The sequence below is a fragment of the Eulemur rufifrons genome, chromosome 17 (genome assembly GCF_041146395.1).
Source record: "Eulemur rufifrons isolate Redbay chromosome 17, OSU_ERuf_1, whole genome shotgun sequence".
NCBI lineage: Eukaryota > Metazoa > Chordata > Mammalia > Primates > Lemuridae > Eulemur > Eulemur rufifrons.
Window position 1 is genome coordinate 7,479,684 of NC_090999.1, and position 18,653 is coordinate 7,498,336.

The following is an 18,653-nucleotide window of genomic DNA, read 5'->3' on the forward strand; positions in this document are numbered from 1 at the left end:
CATGTTCTTTAAAAAAATATATTTTGTCTGCTTTGGTTTGCATAATAAAAATAAAGCATGCGGTTCTACTATTTAGTAAAAATAAAGCATGGTGTGGTGGTGGTTGTGCGTTCAAGGTGAGGAAGGAGGGTGAAGGTAAGCAGGTCTCAGCTGTAAAAGATGTTCTGGTCTAGGTTATAACTGCAAACTGATTTAAAACAATTAGGAAAATCTATGTAAGACAATGGCAATTTGGTTTGTAAAACCAAAATTTTATGACTTCAACCTATTATCCTATCCATTCCAACAAATCTTAATATTATAAGTATCTACTAGGGGCCAGAACAGCCCTGTTCTGGGCATTAGAGCAGCAAATGAGGAAGACACTGTCCATGCTCCCATGGAACTCATCTTCTAGCAGAGCAGTAACTATGCAACATGTGTCATCTTCGTCACATTAACGCAATGCTAGGCATAGTTGAGGATTTCAAAAGAAGCCCCCAAAGTAAAAGTAAAAAAAGATATTGTTCTTGTTCCTAAAGAGCTACCAGCTTGGCTGAGGAGACTACACTACTACACCTACATCACTATAAACTTATATGAGTGTTGCACACAGCATTTCTGAAGTGCTAAATTTGGGGAGTACATAAATTAACATGAAGAAGTTCAAGTAGGGCAAAAAATTAAATCTGGAGTACTCACAGAAGTTTGTGAAAGGGTGGGTCCTGAATATGTCTTGGAAGATGGGTTAGGAGTAGATAGGAAAGGAAGTGAAAGAGCCATTGGGGTAGGGGAATAGCTGAGGGGACTGAGGTGGAATGAGAATGACAGTGAGAATGAGACTGCCCCGTTGAAAGGAAGGCCATGAACCCAGGAACGTAAGTGTCAAGGATGGATAGAGACAGTAGAAGTAAAATTATATAAGGCCTGAAAAATGTAGGTAATGCATGATCCAAAAAGCTGGCACCTGAGCTTCAGAGCTGAAAGGGGGAGAGAGAGAAAGAGAGAGAGATTTCCCATGGCTCAAAAAACTGGTGACTAAGCTGTAATGCATAGAGAAATCTCTGGAATCTGCAGGTGCTCAGTTTCCAAGCTCTACTGCAAGTTAAATACTGATGATGCTCTTGAAATATTTGAACTTGATAGTCAACTAAATTTTACTAATGCTGAAAATGGTGTGAATTTAACTAAAGCACAGATATAACTAAAATGCGCTTTAGATTGACTCAGCCTTCTCTACCTTAGCAATCTAGTAAAAGAAATGGGTGTTCTTTTTTTGGTGGGGCGGAGGGGAGGAATTATCTACTTCATTCTATTCAAATATTTTAACACAAAATTTCTAGCATAAAATAACAAATCACAAGATATGCAAATAAGTAAGAAAATGTGAACAAAAATTAAGAGAAAAGATGGTCATTACAGGCAAATCCACAATAACCCAGATGTTAGGATTTATAGACAAGGACTTTATCTTCAACATATTTGTTAACCTATCTAGTGGGAATTGGACAACATGTATGAAAAAAAAAAAAGGACAAATTCAGCACACAAATGGAAACTACAAGGAAGAACCAAATGGAAATTCTATAATTGAAAAATACAATATCTAAAATGAAGGATTTCTATAATGACCTTTACAGAGGATTGAAAATAGCACATGGAAGGACTAGTGAGTTTGAAGACAGATTACTAGAAATTATGAAAACTAAAGCACAAAGTGAAAAAGAGGAATAAAAAAATCTTGAACAGAGTATCTAAGTATCTTCAGACAATATTATGCAGAGTAACATACATGTAACTGGAGTCCCAGAAAGAGAGGAAAGTGAGAAGGGGGGAGAGAAAATATTAGAATACCTAATGGCCAAGTATCTTAAATGTAAATAGCATAAAAATATTCAGGGAAACAACAGTAAGAACTGACTTAAGAAAAGCAATGGAGACTGTAAGGCAATGGAATGACATCTCTGAAGTAGTGAAAGAGAAAAAAATTGTCATCTCAAAATTTTACTAAGCATAAATATCCTTTATGGCGAGTAAAGACATTTTCAGACCAAAAAAAAAAAAAAAAAAAAAAGTTGAGAGAATTCATCTTTAGCAGACCAGCACTATAAGAAATGCTGAAAGATGTTCTTCAGACAGAGGGGAAATTATACCAGATTTATACAAGTTTATATTGGATTGGCAGGAAGAAATGAAGTGGAGGAGAGATGGTCTTACATCCAATGTATAGATGAAGAGAAGAGAAAAAGGCCCAGAACAGAGCCCTGAGGTAAAGTGGAGAAGAGAAAACCAAACAGGGGGAAATGGGAGAAGAAAGGGAGTAGGAAAAAAACTAGGAAAGTTTTTTCTTAAAAACCAAGATGCATAAATGTGCTAAATGCTGAAGGGAGGTTGAGCAAGATGCAGAGGACAGACACGACTATTGTGCTGAGAAGCGTGGAGGCTCTTGGAGGCCTCAGTAAAAACTTTTATTGAAAAAAGAAATCAGGCAGCAGAGTTCTTGTCGTGTCACTCACATCAGGGAACCACGGACTAGTCCTTAACTGCAGCACTTGACAAAGGTCAGGGTGGCAACAGCGAGGGGGGAGGCAGCACGGGTGGGAAGGGGCAGAGGTGAAGAGACTCAGGTAGGACGTGACGCCACACTGTGTACTGGGCTTGCGATGCCGTGAGCTGAAACCAAGAGGTGATGCACAGGGACAGTAAAGAGAACTCAAGAAACCCCCTGGAGAACTTTCAGTAAGACATCACGATGGATTTACTGTGTTGGGATAAAGAAAAGAAAGAAAAAAACCCCAAAGTTTCTATTCACTTCTATTACTGAAAAAAAAAGAGGCCAAGGATAAAACTAGGGTTTCAGTTAGTATTTGAGGAGTAGAGGATGACTTGGAAGCTAAACCTATTGGATTTTTTAACATTTTATGAATAATAAGGTCACCCTTAAAATGGACCAGACTCACAGAGATGCTGGGTATTAGTCTGTGGAGTTAATATTCAATTAAAAATTTAATACCACCACTTTCCATTTCATGGCTATAACTTTTCTTTCTGACAAGTAAATTAAACTGTTCAAGTCTCAAGGTGAGGACCACAGGAATTTTTATGTTTTGCTCTATCCTGAACACTGAATAACCTCTAAGGTTGATGTTGCAATATTAGTGAGTCCTAATTAAAAGCAACACGTTGCATATTAATATCTGTTTGCATCAGCCCAGTCTAGACTGTCTCAAGTGCAGTTGCCTATGTAACATGATAAGGATGATACAATCTGGGATTCAAAGGATATCATGTGCTTTAGGTAACAAGCCACTCGCTTTTTATCAATGAACTATTCAAAACCATTCATTTTACTGGACTGACATTGATGCAAGACACTGTAGTACACAAAAGTGGATAGGAAAATTTTATTTTAAATTAAAAAAAACCCAGGTTTTTCTGATAGTAAATTTTCACGAACTTTCTGGTTATAAGAGAAGAAATGTCTGAATTTTAACTAAGTTTCGTGAAAGAACTTTTAGGACATTTTGATGAGGAGCTGCAGGGAACTGCTTGATTCTTTGTCCCTCTGACTCCAGTCTGGCAGGATGAAGGAAACGAGTCTTTTCTTCTCAAGGCATTAAATGTAGGAGCAAAATCTCTGCTTGCTGCCTGTGCCATTCCACAAACCTGCACCCTAGTCTGGCCGCAGCTGCCCGGCGCTGGAGGGACTGCATCGATCCAGGCTTCTGGCGCCTCCCTGTTCTCCGGCCTCCTGCCTGGGGCCTCGCGGTGCCCCTTCCTCCTCATCTCCTCCTACTGCCTCACGGGCTCCCGGGGCCCATCTGATTTACGGCGCCAGCCTGCACCCTTCTCTTTAGCTGCAGCCCCAGCTACAGTTGTCCTTGCCTGCTCCGTAATTCCTGGAGACCCAGCACGACAAACAATCGCACATACACCAGAAGGGCTGAAAGAGTCGTCAACTGCAAACTTAAACTCTTCTAATCCCTTCTTTTTAGTACTAGAGAGTAAAAATAACAATTTCTGTCCACATGATTAAAAATTTTTTTTTTTTTTGACAAGTAGAGAAGATGACAGTCCACACTTGGAAGGGAATACAATTTAAAAACACGATCCTGCTAAAGTCCCCATTTCTATTTTTAGATTCTCAAGATTTGGTTCAGGTGTTTGAGGAGAGCCATTTCATCTCTTATGCAGTTTGGCCAGGCATGAAATGAATACTTAAACAGTCGAAATAAAGTTAGGTAAGGCCTCTCTCTCACTCTCTCTCTGTCTTTTTCTCTTTCTCTTCTTTGAGGTCTTTAAACAGAGGCCCTGAATTTGAATCAACTGGAAATTTCTCATTTTGCCTTTTCCCCTCATGGAGTATTCCCAAGGGACAAATCATTAAATTTTATTTAATAAAATAATTATCAGCTCTTGAATTTATTTACAACTTCCCTTCCAAGGAATTCTTATCTGCCAGACCCAGCTGCCAAAATTCCCCAACAGGTGTCTGAAGTTAATTAACAAAGAACCCATGGCTTCCCGGAAAAGGCAGGCGGCATTCATGAGATTAGGTTCTGGGGTTTAGGAGATGCATGCTCTAACACAGGCACCTAATCTGAAGATACAAAGTTTCGACTAAAGCATAGAGCTTTCCTTCTGTCTAAAATTTGGCTTATGAAGTCAAGTTATTAAAATGAGCTGGCAGAGAGTGCTCCAATAAATCACCTTGTCTGGGAAATCAGGCTACTTTTTAAAAATACTAATTGAAATTGCATGTGTTTTAATTAAAACAACATCTGCCCATGTCTGAAGAAACATATTTTGAAAAGCAGAGAAGGTATGCTTCTAAAATTTCTATTTAATAAAGTGAAGCTTACACATTCCCAGGAATAAAAATAGCATATCGCCTCCCTGGGTTGCACTAAGGTTTCCAGAGCTTTGAGTGTTTCCCTGGGCAGAGGTGGGGTTCGTCAGCATGAAGAGCACGGGTGAAGAAGGCACCCACAGTGTCATTTCATCAGTGGCCCCCAAAATGTTGCTCCCCAGAATGGGGTACCTGTATCCCAGGGGTTTTTGTCATACACCAGCCATGAGCATGAGATGCAAAATTGATACAACACACACGTATCTGTTTTAACTGATAGGCATCTAACGATGCCTATCACACAGGGGTACTCTGGGCTCCTTTCTCTTCCATCTCTCCTGGTGGACACCTGTGTTTGGGAAGGCGCTGACCCTCCCCATCCTGACCCCAGAGAAAGTCAGATTCTGTCTCCTGCTTCTTTTGAGGTTGGAATGGGGAGAGAGGAGATTGTCTGGACAGAAGCTCAGCTAGTTGATAGAGTGAAAAAATGGTTAGCTGCATGTGAAGGATGGATCACAGAGTGTGCCTGTGTGGGGGCATCAGTTAAAGGAAGGCTCTTACAGGTCATTCCAAACACGGTGACCAGCCATCCAGAGGGTCACAGAGCGTAGGGGAAGAGTCCTGCAAAGCACAGAAGGATGAGGCCAAGGGACCATGGCAGACTGGGCAAGGGCCAGGCCCACAAAGCAGCAGATAGGTTCTTCTCTTCAGCCCAGGAGGAGTGCAGGGAGCTGGGAGGATGCTCACAGCATCCCAGCCTTGGCTTGCCTGCTGGGAAGTGTGGCAAGCAGCCACCACCCAGGGAAGCCAAGGGAGGGTCCTCTGTGAGCTCTGCCAACATGCGAAGGGATGCAGCAGCCCTCCCAGCACGAACCTTTGGCAGTGATTGAGTCACATACAGAAAGCGTTACTATTTCTTCCCAATCTGAAACCTCTTCCACTGTGGCAGGGAATGAGTTTGATTAGAGTCCTGGATCTGAGGGAGCATCTAAGCTGTCTGTCTTTCCTTCCTTTCCTGGACACTGTGGAAAGAAGCTGAAACAGACATCTCCTCTACCCCTTCCTCCCTCTATTTGGGATCCCCCAAACCTCCTCCAGATCTGTTCTTCAGAATAAATAACCTTTGTTATTCATCCAGCAGTTAATTCGCTCAGCAACTATGTACTGAGTACCTGCTACAGGCACAGCAAAGCCCTAGGCACCGCTGGATGTAAAAACAAACACATCACCTGATCCCTGCTTACTATTTCATTTGGAGAAGATGCAATGTATGCACGGAATAAGCAAAAGACAATGCAAGGGTAAAATTACACAATGGAAATCTAAAATAAGTGAGAAGATTTCTTACCAAGTAGGTGCTACCCACCTCAGCTCTGAGTTCAAGGACTGGCTTTCATCAGGAGAGGCCAGCTCGAGCTGAGCTTTGATGGGAGGTCAGCAAATAGGAGTTCATGTGTGCTTTACGTGCTCAGTTTTGTTGGGTTTGTTAGTTTGTTGGCAGAGAGGTTAGGGATCTGCATAAGATAAACGTCGGCTACCTTCATCAGGAACTGTCCACGTGCTGAAATGGATGGCATTTTGCTAAACTTGTTGAAGTGGTACAATATTGTTTGCTCTTTTCACTGAAGCTAATTATTACCATTCTTTTTTTTTAAACCCTTCCCTACTCCGAAGGATAATTAAGATTTTTTGAAGGTTGCAAAGAAATGTATGGATGTGCATTAACCTACTGCTCCACGTCATTAAGAACACAAAGGCCTATCTATAGCATACTTATCACCAGTTCCCAGAGACATACACATAACCATGGAAACAGCCCAAACGGGAAGACAAGGGAGAGGGAGAGTATGTTAAGTTCTGTTAGTGCTACTGTGTGGTTCTCATTAAACCGAATGGGGTAAAAGGTGATTATTGTTCAATACTGTATTTGGAGTTTTCTCTTCCAGAGCGACCCTAAGGAAGGTGATCCATTCCTTGACTGCAAAGCCTGCACATCCTCACCCCTAACTAAAAGAATGAGCTCAGGAGAACTGTAATTTAAACTGAAACCCCAGAACCAGTGATGGAAAAAAACTGGATTCTTTCTGAAATTCTTGAATGTCTGCATGCATCCAGGAAATTTAAAGAGAAAGCAAACTGCCTTTTTGATTACTTTCCTTCTTAATAGGAAATTATTTTTTTTAATTAATGGTTAATTTGTTTACTTAATGTTTTGCTGACTTGGAGTTCATTTTAAGATGATCAAACAGGAAAAATTTAGTTCTGTCATTCGTTCAGCAAATATTTATTAAGCGCCTGCCATGGATAAGGGCTGTTCTGTGTACAAGGGATACATCCACAAACACACAAGGCAGAGACCTTGCTCTTAACAGGCCTGTGTTCCAGTGCAGGGAGAGGGACAAGATACAAGACCAATGAGTGATATGTTATATATTACAAGGTGATCAATGCTGTGGAGAAAGTTAAGCAGGAAAGAGAGTTGAGGGTAGAATCTTAAGTACGGTGGCCAGAGAAGCTTCTCTTGGGAAAGTTATATTTGGGTAAAGATGTGAGTGGGGTGAGTCACGTGGACTCAGGCCATGTGGACACCTGGAGGAAGGCGGTTCCAGGCAGAGCGAGCAGCAAGTTCAAAGGCCCCGAGGCAGGAACCACAGTGAACCCGTGGCCCTAGCAAATGTGTTGGTGTTGAGAGGAGCAGGTGAGGCTAGATTGCTAATGGGGAGCTGCATCCCACAGAGCCATGGATGCCTTGTAAAGACTTACTTTTACACTGAGATGAGGATGGTTTGGGATAGAAAAATGACATCTAGGACCAAGGTTTTAACAGCACCCCCTGCCTCCCCAGATGCTGCTGTGACAGCAGACTCCATGGCAGCGGCTTTGGAGACCAGGTAGTTGTCACCAGAATAAGCCAGGGGAGACAGGATGGGTGTTTTGGACCGGGGAGAGAGCAATGAAGATGGTAAGTGTCAGATTCTGGGGAAATTCAGAAGGAAGGCCAGATTGGTTGATGGATTGGTTATGAGGGGGATTGGATATGAGTTAAAGAGGACACCAAAGCATCTGTCCTGGGCCCCTGCAAGGACAAATGGCCATTTGCTCTCATTGGGAAGACTGCTGAAGGATTAGGTCTTGGGGAAGGAATGTCATTTTGGACACTTTGTATCTGAGATGTGTATTAGATATCCAGTGCAGATGTTGGACAGACAGTTGCATACGGGATCTAAGATTCATGCCAGAGATATCTGTTTAGGAATCATTAGCATAGAGATGATCTTTAAAGCCATGAAACCCTATGATGTCACCAAAGCTTTCAGTGAGAGTTGATAGCAAAACAAAGAAGTCCAATTTGTTGTTGTTCTAGGTTCAAAGTTACTGCAGCTTTCTTTTCAATGTATAAAGGTCTGTATAGAATTTCCCTTAAAAATCATTCCTTTGATACAATATTTAAAGTAAAAGAGTTAGTAAAAGTCACATTTCCTTTCTCCTAAATAGAATCTAATGTTTTTGTTAAATTCTGCTCTTCTCAGTCAAGAAAAAAGTTATTGATTTCATAAAGCCCACAACTTAGATATTTTCACTCCTATTTTAAACAATTGGCTCCATTTCCTGTCTGGTGATATTTGATAGTGAAGGGCTTAATGTAACATGGGCAGTATGGACGTGCAAACGTTCCTGCCTCAGAGAGAGGACTAGATAACTGCCTTTTGAGACAGAAGAGATGTCCAGGAGCTAGAAAACCAATCAATAGTTCACTATTTTGTTATATTTTAATCTACCAAAAGAAATAAAACACGAAAACACAAAAAACCTAGTCATTAGTATCCAGGCAGTAGACTGATTAGCTATTGATTTTTCCCGCATTTTATAGAGGAGGGATAGGATTTTATTGGAAGTCCAAACACTATCCTGTCTGAGACAACTGTGCAAGGAAGAGGAAAGAGTATGTGGAGAGGGTACCTTGACCTTTTGAACTAAAGATCTAGTTTAAATATATGAAAGATAAAAAATACACAATCATTTAAATTAAACTCAAACTAAGTATATATAACATACTACAAGTTTATTTCCTGCCTCACGAGTTATTACAAATATGATGACTAATTGCTTTTATCAGACACAGATTTGCTGTCTGCTTTTGTGAATAAATAAATGGTTGAAGAGCTGCAAATACTTTGTTTTTTTATTGGAGGATATGATGGATATTGCAAAATGCTAGGATAAAAGGTGTCTGCTTCCAAGATCACCAAAGGCTTAGTACACCACACTCTGGTATTTGGATAGAGGAAACAAACCCAAATATCTATGAAAACTTTGTGTCTGAAGTTTGGACCCACCTCAGTCTTCCAGTTGCCCTAGGAATGGAGTCTTGCCCCTCTGCCTACTGTCACCTCATTTCTCCCAGTTCCCCAGATAACCCTGGACCTTTGCATAGTGGCTGGTCCAGCTCCCTGTGCTTGGCCTCCAGATACTGTCCACTAACACCTGTTACCTGCAGTCAGGCTGCTAGACTCCACAGTCTAGCGTCATCTGACCAGCAACCCTAGAGAAAGAACATCCTTAGTACCAGATGCCTACCAGTCAGGACAGGGGTCTGTGGGAACTTGTGCCATTTCCCAGGAAGTCCCTGTAGGTTCATCCTTCTCCAGGATATCAATCAGCCTTGGCCTGGGCACCTTCCCACCTGCAGAAGCGGGCACTAGAAGGCCTCTCTGACCCAGGCTTATACCACTCACTCTACCAGGCCTATGAGGCCCCTTGGAGGCCTAGAGCCCCCTGGCTCCCTCCCAGCTCCCACTCCAGGGATCTGCAAGGGCTGCTACTTCACTGTGGATTCTTTTTCCTCCAAATATCTGCATGGCCCCCTCTCTCGCCTCCTTTAAGTCTCAAGTGTTACTTTCCCAACCACTCCTACCTTGACCTCCCATTTAAAATCATAACCTTGAGCTGGATATCCACATAAAAGAATTCATTTGCATGGAAGAATAAAACTGGGCCCTTATCTCACACTATACACAAAATCAACTCAAGATGGATTAAAGACTTGAACACAAGACCTGAAACTATGAAATTACTAGGAGAAAATATAGGGGAAAAGCTCTACAACACTGATCTGGGCAATGATTCCTTGGGTTTGACTCCAAAAGCTCAGGCAACAAAAGCAAAAATAGACAAATGGGATTATATCAAACTAAAAAGCTTCTGCACAGTAAACAATTAATAGAGTGGAAGAAAATATTTGCAAGCCATAAATCTAATAAGAGGCTAATATTCAAAATATACAAAGAATTCAAACAATTCAATGGCAAAAACCAAATAACCCAATTTAAAAATGGGTGAAGGACATGACTAAGAAGATGTACGAATGGCCAACGGATATATGAAAAAAGGCTCAACATCACTAGTCACTATAGAAATGCAAATTAAAACTACAATGAGCTATCACTTCACATTTGTCAGAATAGCTATCATCAAAAAGACAAAAGATAATAAGAGTTGGTGAGGAGGTGGAGAAAAGGGAACCCTTGCACACCGTTAGTGGGAATGTGTATTAGCGGGAAAGTTCAGCCATTACTGTATTGATTAGAAAACCTGTATGAAGATTCTACAGAAAACTAAAAATAGAATTACTCTATGATCCAACAATCCCAATTCTGAGTATATATCCATAGGATTTGAAATCAGTATGGTCAAGAGATATCTGTACTCCCATGTTCACTGCATCGTTATTGACAATAGTCAAGGTAAAGAAACAACCTAAGTGTCCATGAGTGGATAAATGGATAAAGAAAATGTGGTGAACATATACAGTGGAATACTACTCAGCCATAAAAAGGAAGGAAATCCTTTACAACAACATGGATGAACCTGGGGGACATTATGCTAAGTGAAATAAGCCAGGCACAGAAGGACAAATACTACATGATCTCACTTACATGTAGAATCTAAAACAAGTGAATTTATAGAAGCAGAGAGAAAAATGGTGGTTACCAGAAGCTTGGAGGTGGGAAGAATGGGGAGATGTTGGTCAACGGGTACAAAGTTTCAGTTACACAGAAGGAACAGGATTTTTGAGATTTATTGCACAGTATGGGACTCTAGTTAGTAATAAAGTATTCTATATTTCAAAATTGCTAAGAATACATTTTCAAATGTTCTCACCACAAAAATATGATAATGATGTGAGGAGATAGATATGTTAATTACGTTGATTTAATCATTCTGCATTGTATGAATACAGGTTGCATATCCCTTATCCAAAATGCTTGGGACCAGAAACATTTTAGATTTCAGATTTTTTCAGATTTTGGAATATTTTCAGAATATATATCAGTTGAGCATCCCTAATCTGAAAATCCAAAATCTGAGATGCTCCTTGGAGCATCATGTTAGTACATAAAAAATTTCAGATTTTGGATTTTTGGATTAGAGATGTTCAACCTGTATATCATAACATCACTTTGTGCCCCATGAATATATATAATTTACCAGCTTACAATCAAAAATAAAATAAAATCACAATCCTTACGCTAAGTGAACACAGCCAGACACAAAGGTCCTATATTATATCACTCCATTTATATGAAATGTCCAGAATAGAAAATACACAGGCAGAGAGCAGACTGGTGGCTGCCAGGGGCTGAGGGCGGGGATGGAGAGTGACCACTAATGGGTACATGGTTTGCCTGTAGGATGATGAAAACGTGTTGGAACTTGATACAGGTGATAGTTCTTCAACACTGTTGTCCAATATTCTAAATACCACTGAATGGTGGCCTTTAAAATGGTCAGTTTGATGTCATGTGAATTTTCACCTCAATTTAAAAAAAACCCTGCAACCTCACCAATTACAGGCCTCTGTAGCCAGCTCCATTTTTTTCCCCACAGAATTTTTCTAACACAGCATGTAATTCATTTGTTCATTTTGCTTATTATACATGTGCCCCTCTCAAATGTAAACTCCACAGGGGCAGGGCTTTCTGTCTGTTTTGCTCATTGATATAATCAATGGGCCTAAAACAGGCAGGGAACAAAGAGGTCATGAATAAATATTTGTTGAACAGATAGGTGAGTGTATCCCCTCTTTAATGCTTCAGTAATGAAAGATCCTTTTTATTTTTTGAATACCAAATTAAAGGGAAGTGACTAAAAAAAAAGAAAAGGATTAAAGAGCCACAGTATGGTCTCATCCATAAATTAAAAACAGAGAGAGGAAGAAAAGTAATGTGTATCTTATCAGAATTCCTCAGTTCACCACATGGGAAGCAAACAAACAGGCTGACAGAGATTCAGAGGATGGGGACGATGGTATCAAGTGCTGAGCACTGTGGTCCTTTTTAATTTGCAAGGATTAGAAATGTCAACACACATTGCATTTTCTTCTAAATCCTAAAAGATAAATCAGTGCATTGGCTTTAAACTAGGAGGAGAGCTGGGAAAAAAATGAGGCCTGTGGCAAACGGACTGTTCCTGCATAAGCATATGCTCCGCACATGGTTTCAACCGCACGCAGCCCGCAAGGAAATACTGTCATGTAAAACCCGCGATGCTGTGAATCAGAGGGAACATACCGATCAGTTCCTTATTTCTGACGTCCAAGGCCATGTTCCGGAGCGCCGTGGCCACCGCACACACCACGCGGTCGTTGTCTATTCGGAGCAGCTCCACAAGGATGGGCAGGCCTTTCTCTTTTCGGACAGCGGCTCGGATGTATACTGACCACTGCAAAAAGAGGGAAGGCGAAGGACGTTAAAAGAAGAGGGGAACCCCATGTGCAAATAGCATGTTTGCATTTTCAGACGGCTGTTTACAGGAGCCAAAGAGGTTGGATTACCAAGACCTATTTGTAGAATAGGTTGAATAGGTTAGACATGCATTTAAACTTTTTAACTTTATTTTTTGCCTTCAACATATGATACAGGTTTAGGGTTAATCAGTGAACCACACTTGGTTTCTCTCGTGACAGTGGTTTTGGTACTTGAGGTTGAAAGCTATTTGTGTGATGTATACACTTGATGCTTTAAGATGGGGAGGTTTGGGACAGGCAGGCCAGGCCAGTGACATTAAGAACAATAAAAAAAGAACGCTTAAAAAGTAGAAAATGAGAATGGGTTGTTTGTGGGTGATTTTTTTAAGAGAGCTTTGACTTTGGAACAGGGGCATAGAGACGAGTTGTGGAACATGCTGTCAATAAGGCATTGGCTGGGGAATATAGACTAAATGAATCAGAAAAAGGTAGGGGTGAGGAGACGTAAATATGACATTGAAAATCAAGAGTGCAAATTGTAAAACCATTTTTTAAAAACATTAAGATCAAAATATATCATCATGTCAAGGGCCATAATTCTATGTCTTATCTGTAAAATAAGACATGCAATTTGTTTTGGGTTGGTGGTTGCCAGCCTTAATGGGACACAGCTAACACTTCCTATCAAAATGTATCTGCACTGTCAGGACAATAAAGCATTCCCACTCATTTAATGGAATGCAGGCCCAGATTTTCAGACATTTGCATATGTATGCTTTATACTCTTCTATAGTGTCCCAGAGAACAGAATGCAATATGTATAAAAATCCACAAATATAAGGGTTTAAACCTGTCACAATGTCATTTATGATCTGATAAATGACATTCATGAAATGAAGTTGTGGATTCTGTGGCAGGGTCCTCCTGGGGACCAGTCCTTCCCCACCCCACCCCCGACGGGCCCTCTCCACCCCCCTCCCCCATTGGGGCAGGTGCCCCAGAGCCGGCTCTCACCTGTGGCAGGCAGGGAGCACCCTCTGGCAGTGAACGTAGGGCATACGCCATGCCTGCCACATCCTCAGCCCAGCCCTGCATGAAATATGAGATTAAAAAAACAAACAACTTCATCCTGTCCTACGTTAGAAGTCACATTCACATAGTTTCTTATCACCATCAACTCATACCGGAGGCTTTTCTCTTGTCCCCACTTTATGCCTCAAGCTCTAGGAAGCCTGAGGGGAGAGGGAAGAAAACAAAACTAACTAAAGCATCTCTTGGATGCAGCGACCTATTTGACAGCCCCACTTTCAGGAAGTGAAGAAATGGATGGTCAGGAAGTCTTAGACATGGAAAAACAGTGAGGTTTCAAACCCACTTATTGGGATTTGGATGTCTGGGACTGATGTGCCTTCCCAGGAAGGAAGTCCTTTCTCCTGGTACCAAACGAAAACTTCCATTGGTGCATACGACTGACATGCTGAAACATGATTTCCTCTGGACACTTCTGCCTTCCCTATTCCTGATGCCCTTCTGGAAAAGACTGAAAACCTGAGTTTATGCAGCCCACTCATTGTTGGGCTCTTCCCTAAAACTAAGGGGAGAGGCTAGAAAAAGGAAGAGAATGGAAATCAGAGGGTGGGGTCAACACTGACATATTGCAAGGTGAGCATCAACAATACATTGTAACACTGGGGAGATATTCTTGACCTTCGGGAGATGTGGGGAATATTCCTGGCATCCTACGCAGGCTGAAGCACGAGCCCTAAAGATGACCTCTTCCCCAGTACCACTGTATTCCAGGCCCCCCAAACCTGGCTTATACATTTATGATCTCTTCTAGTTCTCCAAACCATGGGGAGGTTGGAATTATTATTTTATAGGTGGGGGAAATTTAGACACAAAGATGTAAATAATCTGCCCACAGGAGCTGCCTGTGTCCCTGACCCTGGATCTTGTTACTCCATATCTGACTCTCGTTCTGCTGTTGCCATTATCCCCCTCTGCCGTCATCTCGTTCCTTCTCCCTAATCCTCTGTGCTCAGTCACCCAGACACCACCTAGCCTTCCCTCTCTGTCCTTCTAAACCTAGACAGAGGAGACCCTGGCCATATCAGAAATGATCTAGGAACAAATGGATATAACTTTGTCCTTCTTAGACATCCAGCTATTATATCCCCCCCAGGTTGAACAGAAAAATCACCTGGCTTTTGGAGAAGAATGAGAGTCCTTCAGCTTTGCTGGGAACTGACTTGAGAGTAACAAAAAAATGGCTACATTGGGCCAAAAATGAGTATGAGTTATAGATACACATTTTTGATATGAGAAAATGGTCAACAGTGATATCTTCTCCTTAAGAGAAAAATGGTCACCAGACAACAGATTTGATATTTGTATGATACATAGAAAATAATTTTTATTTTGAAATTTTTAGTCTGTATATCTGTGTGTATATGGAAAATTTCTAATATTATCATAATATATGAAAGCTCAGAATAAATTATTTACATTTCATTCAAAAGATAGTGCAAGTTTGCACAAATTTTCTTGACACTCATAGGTATGTGCTCATGATGATTTTTAAGGAAGCAGCTTACCAATTCTGGAGCAGGTGATGTGCAACCCATGTGTGTAACCTAGCAAGAAGGAGTTAAAAGGCAGCACGCAGGCTTAAAGAGAGAAAAGCCTGCTATAGGCAAAGGTACTTGGGAAATGGGGAATGTTTCACAGGTACACTCAGCATAGAAATGCGAGGCTCAGATAAAGTTCTTCCACAGGAGAGTGAGCTGCCTTGGGGAGTACAGTGGGCCTGCTGGTGATTAGAAAAGTGTATAGGTTGCCAAGAGTTTCAATCAAAACTGAAGTAGAAGCATCACTGGCATAACAATAGACAAACAATGGAGAAAAATGTGCCATGTCTTATAGTGGTTGACGTGGAGGTCTTTGGATTGAATATTGATGTTTTGCAAACAGAATGAGCACACCATGCACTGAGCATGCCCATGCAGAGGGAAGGGACGAGTCAGGCATGAACCAGGATGCCCTCAGGAAGACTGGTCCATGAGCTCAAGATAGGATGCTCAGTGATTCCAAGAGAGGGGAAGAAAGAGAAGGAAGAGAAGCAGGAAGGGGAGAAGAAGGAGCAAGCAGAGGAGGAGGAGGGGGAGGAAGAGGAGGAAGAGGAGGAAGACCTGGCCCAGGAGAAGAACAGGACAGAAATGTGACTTAAATTGTTCTTGGGAAAGTGCTTTCCCAATGAGGGCCTCAGGAGGGTTATAAACCCTCAAAATAATCCCAGCTAACACCTCCTAATCCTTAAACCATTTTCCAGATGCTGTTGTAATTTCTTTACATGTGTTAATTCCCTTCATTTTCATCTCAACTCTGTGTGGTAGGTACTATTGTTACCCCCATTCTACAGATGAGAAAAGGGAGGTGCACAAGGTCACATATCCTGCAAATACTCAACCAGGTCTTGAATCCAGAGGGCACTGTCCCAGAGTTGATGTGTTCAACCTCTATTCTATTCTGCCTCTCAGAAAGACAGTATAAATTATAAACATCTACTCCTAGTTGATATAATGCCTTACAAACCCACCAATTAACCTTAGTCTTCATTTTGTTATTAATATTTTGGGTTTCAACTAACCCATTTGGAACTCCTCTAAACTCCTGAGTTAAAGACCCTTTGAGTTCTGTTAATAGAGCTACTGAAGATTGCAATCTAGAGTCTTGAGGACAACTTGCCCAGAGTTAGTAGGTCTCATACACAAGTCACGTATAATTGGAATTTCCCATTCCTGTTGGTGTGCAGCGGGACAATGTCTGGGGGCAGTAAATGTCATATGTCTCCTTCTCCTCTTGTCCATGCCTCTTTCTGAAGAGAGGTTCAGGCCATAATTTGGCCCAACAAGGTGTTGTCAGAGTGGGACAGAGAAGAAAGCAGCACAGGGTTAGCGTTTAAGGCTAGAGGGCACAGATCTAGGTAAAAGATAGGATATACTTGAACTGGGACTACAATAGGCAGAAAACAACTTGCCCTCTCCTTGGTCTGTACAGAGCTTCCAAGATGGACAGGGAAAGGATGCAGTTTGGAGAGGAAGCAAGAGATGTGGCAGCATCGCCGAGAGGCTGCCACCTGGTACCAGGAACACACCTGGGGAGTCCCCCTCTATGGGTAAGGGGCTGATGATGAAATCCCTCTTGAAGTTGGGAGAGCAGAGAGTCAACAGAAGCTCTGTTGCCCTTCCTGGATGACAGCATTGGCTGGGCAAGGCTCCGTGGCATCCCCTGTACCATCCAGCAGTAGGAGCCACAGAGTAGGAATGGCAATCTGGATGCTGGGCTGAAGAGGGATGGGGATGGTTCCTGTGACCCCAGAGTTACAGGGGACAGCCCCCGAGGGTTTTCATGTCTTGAATGGGTTGGGGATGTAAGTTAGCTGAGGAAGAGAAGCTACCGACTCAGGGCTGCAGAGGGGTTACTTGGCTAGGAGGGAGGTGACACATCAGAATGGTGGGCATGGATGGTGCCTCTCTGGGTTAAGGAAAGCATGCGGCACCATCTCAGCAGAGCTCAATAAGGAAGGAGGCAGGTGTGGGCCAAGAGAGCACCTGGGACCAGAGATGGTTCATTCCCCATGTTGGCGAATGTCCTGGGCAAGAGGCAGCAGGGAAGAGAGATGATTCCAGATGAGACATGGACACCCCACCCGCAGCCCCTGCGCAGGGATACGCACTGCAGGTGCAGGAGAGGATGAAGGCTGACGAGCATAAGTGTTGCGACGAGCATAAGTGTTGCCGTGTTCTAAGCCAGAAGGGATTGGGAAATGACTGGATTTGATTGGGTTTACCTAGAAAAGTTTAGATGTAGTGTTTGTTATTTTTTTTCCTTTTTTTTTTATTTGGCAAAACGTGGGCTCAAAGATGAACCTAAAGTGAATTAATAAAATGAAGTTACTTGCACATGAATTTGTGTTCAATAAAGTTCCTAGCTGTATGTATTGAGGAGTTGGTTCACCCCTTTAAACCCAGGCTGCCTCATTCTAATGTGGTGCTTGACTTTTAAAAATCCCAGCCCAAACCAGGCAGAAACAAGAAACAAGCTTTAGAGGCTGGGCACAGTGGCTCACGTTGGTAATCCCAGCACTTTGGGAGGCCGAGGAAGGAGGATTACTTGAGGACAGGAATTTGAGAACAGCCTGGGCAACACGGCAAGACTCTTCTCTACAAAAAATTTAAACAATTAGATGGGTGTGGTAGCATGTGCCTGTAGTCCCAGCTACTTGGGAGGCTGAGGCAGGAGGATCACTTGAGTGAGGCTGCAGTGAGCAATGATGGTGCCACTGCACTCCAGCCTGGGTGCCAGAGTGAGACCCTGTCCCCCCAAAATAACAATAATAATGATAATATAAAATAAAAATCCCAGCCCAGTTATAAACACATTTGATGGCTATAATTTTTCCCAAAATTTCTCCCCTGCTGAAGCTGAGGCAATTTCATTAGGGCTGATTTATATTCTTAAAAGGAGATTAATACTGTAATTTAACCGGAATTTTCCCTCTTGAAATCCTAATAATTTGCTAAATTACTAAAGACAGTGTTCTCCTTTAAGTACTAAATATTCTCTTCTGAGGCTGAGCCCACTATAGGAATAAAATTCTGAATTTGTTGATGAATTCTCTACACTTTAAAAGTATTCTTGCTTTAGAAGTAGAGACTGCAATGAAATGGTTTTGTTAAACAATCATTTTCCCATTGACTTTCTTTATCAAATTAGTTATCTCCCCATTTTTTTTTGACCCGGTAAAGAAAAGCCATATTTTAAAACCAAACTCTTCCAAACATAATTACATCTTTCAGAAGCATTTTAGCATGTTGTTGTAACACATGGTCATAATGTGCTTAAAGTTCTAAAGCTAAAAAATGAGAAATACATACAGTGAATTTGGTTTGGATTACATGAGATTCTGAGAAGCGTTTGTGCATTTATTTACGATACCATATTATTTACCATGGCATCTCATTCTCATGATAAGAGGGCAGAAACTACCCCACCCCCCCAAAACTTGTTTAATCAGTC

General features: G+C 41.7%; 1 protein-coding gene across 8 annotated transcripts in view; it reads right to left on the reverse strand.

Annotated features, from left to right (window-relative positions):
• Positions 1-18,653, reverse strand: part of CTNND2 (catenin delta 2) — an 826,820-nt gene that overhangs the window by 87,892 nt on the left and 720,275 nt on the right. For 5 of the 8 annotated variants that reach the window (XM_069491984.1, XM_069491978.1, XM_069491983.1 and 2 more), the window contains one exon: positions 12,400-12,550. In XM_069491984.1, coding sequence (XP_069348085.1) covers positions 12,400-12,550 — 151 coding nt within the window. Of the gene's footprint in view, positions 1-12,399; positions 12,551-13,589; positions 13,665-18,653 lie in introns of all 8 variants that reach the window. The other 3 variants (XM_069491981.1, XM_069491977.1, XM_069491980.1) reach the window with 1 other exon arrangement.